This window comes from Lottia gigantea (genome assembly GCF_000327385.1).
Source record: "Lottia gigantea unplaced genomic scaffold LOTGIsca_1, whole genome shotgun sequence".
Classification (NCBI taxonomy): Eukaryota; Metazoa; Mollusca; class Gastropoda; family Lottiidae; genus Lottia; species Lottia gigantea.
Genome location: NW_008706746.1, coordinates 1,275,448 through 1,278,765, shown reverse-complemented (window position 1 = coordinate 1,278,765; position 3,318 = coordinate 1,275,448). Strand labels below are relative to the sequence as shown.

Below are 3,318 nucleotides of genomic sequence, written 5' to 3'. Positions count from 1 at the left end.
TATAAAATATGCTGTGTGTGCTTGATATAATTCTTCAGTTGTCTAACACAATTGCAGTGCATGGTTCGATTTAAGGATGAATCCCGCTACCATCAGGACGTATCTTGTCGGGGGTGTAGCTCAAATGGTAGAGCGCTCGCTTAGCATGCGAGAGGTACCGGGATCGATACCCGGCATCTCCAAGCTTAATTTTTTTTCTTAATGCTGCACACTTGCTGCTACTCTGGAGGAGAAAATACCGCTCGCCCTTTTTCTAAACAATTTAATTTACTATCTCCTGTTTAAGAAATAAGAAAGAGAAGAAGCAAATAAGTAAGAAAATGTACCGATGAGTGAGGAAAGGTGGCAAGGAATATGATGGCCAGGCTGGTAGATTTGTTACCTGCCCACAGCTGAGCCCTAACCCTAACCCAAACCCCCAGATTTGCAAGATGCGGCCTATACGGTAGTCAGGCCACAACGGTTCTATGGTGTAATGGTTAGCACTCTGGACTTCATGATTCTCGCTTCGGTCGTCGTACTGTAATCACCTATCATGTGAGCTCCGGCGTTCAGTCAAGTGAGAAATTGTTACAAGTGATCGGTCTTCAACTTCACCTGTATAACTTGGATTGTATTTTCGACCTGTGGAAAGGATTCTCCTTTATTGTGGATGTAAAATGAGTGAAAGGGTATATTCAAAGGAATTGGTTGTGGACATCGTTGTGGGTGAGTTAAGAAACATTAAATTAAATGCGTTTATAGACGAAATAGAAAACTTAATTGGTGTAGGAAATGTATATGCAGTGACTAAATGCAGGCCTAATATTATTCAAGTAGCTGTTAATAGTAAAGAGAATGCTGAAAAACTTTGTGGCGGTATTCGAGTTAGCGATGTAGAGTATGTTATAAAGATGCCATATTCACCCTACACAATTGTTTCATTTCTGGACATTCCTTCATACATTGAAGACGCTATTTTGATAAATAAGTTAAAAATGTTCAAAATAGATATAGAGGGAAGTGTTGTAAGACATTATTTTGATGCATATGAGCGAATTGAGAATGGCATAAGGCATGTGAAATGTATATTTCCCCCTGAGGTCAAGTCACTCCCATGGGCTGTTAATCTGGAGACTGTACATGGAATGAAGAGCTTCAGAGTCCTACATAATAATCAAAAAAATGTGTGTCATAAGTGCTACTCAGACGATCATCTAATTGCAAAATGTCCCAAAATTAGATGTCGAAAATGTCATGATTTTGGTCACATGGGAAACAAATGCAATGTTAAATTTTGTGATGTGTGTAAAAAACTCGATATTGATTGTATATGCAATAATTATTTCGAAGATGACATTGACAGTGAAGTGAATGAACTTAGTGGACAGTTGAGTGATAATAGCGATGTCGCAACAAAAGAAAATATGGTAAACGTGACTTCTAGTGATGTGAGTAAGAGTTCAGTGTCTGAGCAGGTTTCAAAGAAGGTAAAACTTTCAATAACTCCAATCAGTGAACCCATGCAACAAGTGAACGATCTCACCACACACGCTAATGAACGTGAGTGCGCTAATCCGAGTGAATCGACCAGAGTTTATGATACTGAGTCCACCAATGATATACCTGATGACTTCTCAATAATTAAAGCAGACGAAATCCCACTTAACACAGAATGTGAAGTCAATACAAATACCCCTCCCCCTTCCCTTAAACCCCGACCCAGAAGATAAAGACTAGTTACAAATCCAGATATTAAAACGATACAGAAGTTAGTGAGTGATAGAGATAACAGAGTGGTGCCAAATCGATAATGTGAGGCCCTCCCCCCACCCTTCCACATTAGCATTCACTTTCTGTACTTTTAATGTCAATAAACTTCGAAGTGAAGATAAAATTGGTGCGGTGCTCCAGAAAGTTGAGTCATTAAAAGTAGAAATTGTGTGTCTGCAGGAAACCTACTGGGACCAAGATACGGTTAGCCTAATAAATCGAAAGTGGGAAGGTTGTGTTATCGTAAGTAACTATACGGAGGCCAATGTGTGTCGTGGTGTGGCGATATTGATTCGAAACGATGTATATAAATCTATAACCATCGAATCAACATGTAAGGATGACGATGGACGAATAGTTAGAGTTGACTTTGTTTGCCATGAACGTAAATTTTCAATACTGTCAGTGTATGCCCCTAATAATGCAACTGAAAGAATTAAGTTTTTTAGTGACATTGATAAATACATAGATCCAGCACGAGAAAATGTGGTTGCAGGTGATTATAATGAGGTTTTTGAACATTATATTGATAGGGCTAAGGGTATGACAACAAATAGGGCCAGCTCTTTAGCACTGAACAACTTTGCCATAAGACATAACTTAGTCGATATCTTCAGGCATAAGCACCCATGTAAGCGAGCATATACACGCATTGCAAATGTTCAAGGTCAAATAAAAGTCAGCAGAATTGATCATATACTTATTAACAGATCCCTGGTTTGTAAGACAGTTAATTGTCAAATTATAGATACGTCATTATCTGATCATAATATTGTTAAATGTAAATTGGATCTTAGTAATTGTGATAGAGGCCCAGGCATTTTTATTCTGAATAATATGCTTCTTAATGATGATAAATATTGTAAACTAATTAATGAGCTTATAGAAAATGAAATTAAAAACGAAATGTACACTTCAAATCCACTATTATGGTGGGATAATCTCAAATATAGGGCCAAATCAACATCCCAAATCTACTCTCGCAAAGTGGCTAAGGCTAAGAATGCTAGGATTTTCGGAATACAAAACAGATTACAAAGAGAATATGAAAAGTTGGCTGTTAATCCTTCATATGACTTTAGTAACCTATATGAACTAGAAAACGAACTTGAGCAATTTGAATTAGAGGCATGTAAGGGAGCTATTCTCCGTAGTAAGACTACATTTGCAACAGAGGGTGACAAAAACACCAAGTTCTTTTTAAATTTAGAGAAATTTCGCCAAAATAAAAATTGTATAAATGAAATTGTAGATGGTAACGGTAATGTTTTTAGCGATTCTTCCTCTATTTTAAATCATTGTGCTGATTTTTATTCATGTCTGTACGCCAATCAAAATGTTGATACATCCCATGTTCAGGATATGTGTAACCTCATAGACAAAAGAGTGACGGAAAGTGAAAGAGACATGTGTGATGCACCGATTACTCTCAAAGAACTCACCGACTCTCTTCTGTCTATGAGGAAAGGTAAAAGTCCGGGTATAGACGGGCTTACTGTAGAATTTTTTGTTAAGTATGGGAAAAACTAGGTCCTATTTATTGAAGATTATAAATATAATACGAAG

The 3,318-nt window shown here is 37.3% G+C and overlaps 1 protein-coding gene across 1 annotated transcript; it reads left to right on the top strand.

Annotated features, from left to right (window-relative positions):
• Nucleotides 1–659: 659 nt before the first annotated feature.
• LOTGIDRAFT_151943 (hypothetical protein) lies at nt 660–1,712 on the top strand (the record flags this gene model as incomplete). The annotated part of the gene is made up of 1 exon (XM_009045439.1): nt 660–1,712. One exon carries the CDS (start codon nt 660–662, stop codon nt 1,710–1,712), a length of 1,053 nt encoding a protein of 350 aa, XP_009043687.1.
• Between the last annotated feature and the right edge of the window lie 1,606 nt (nt 1,713–3,318).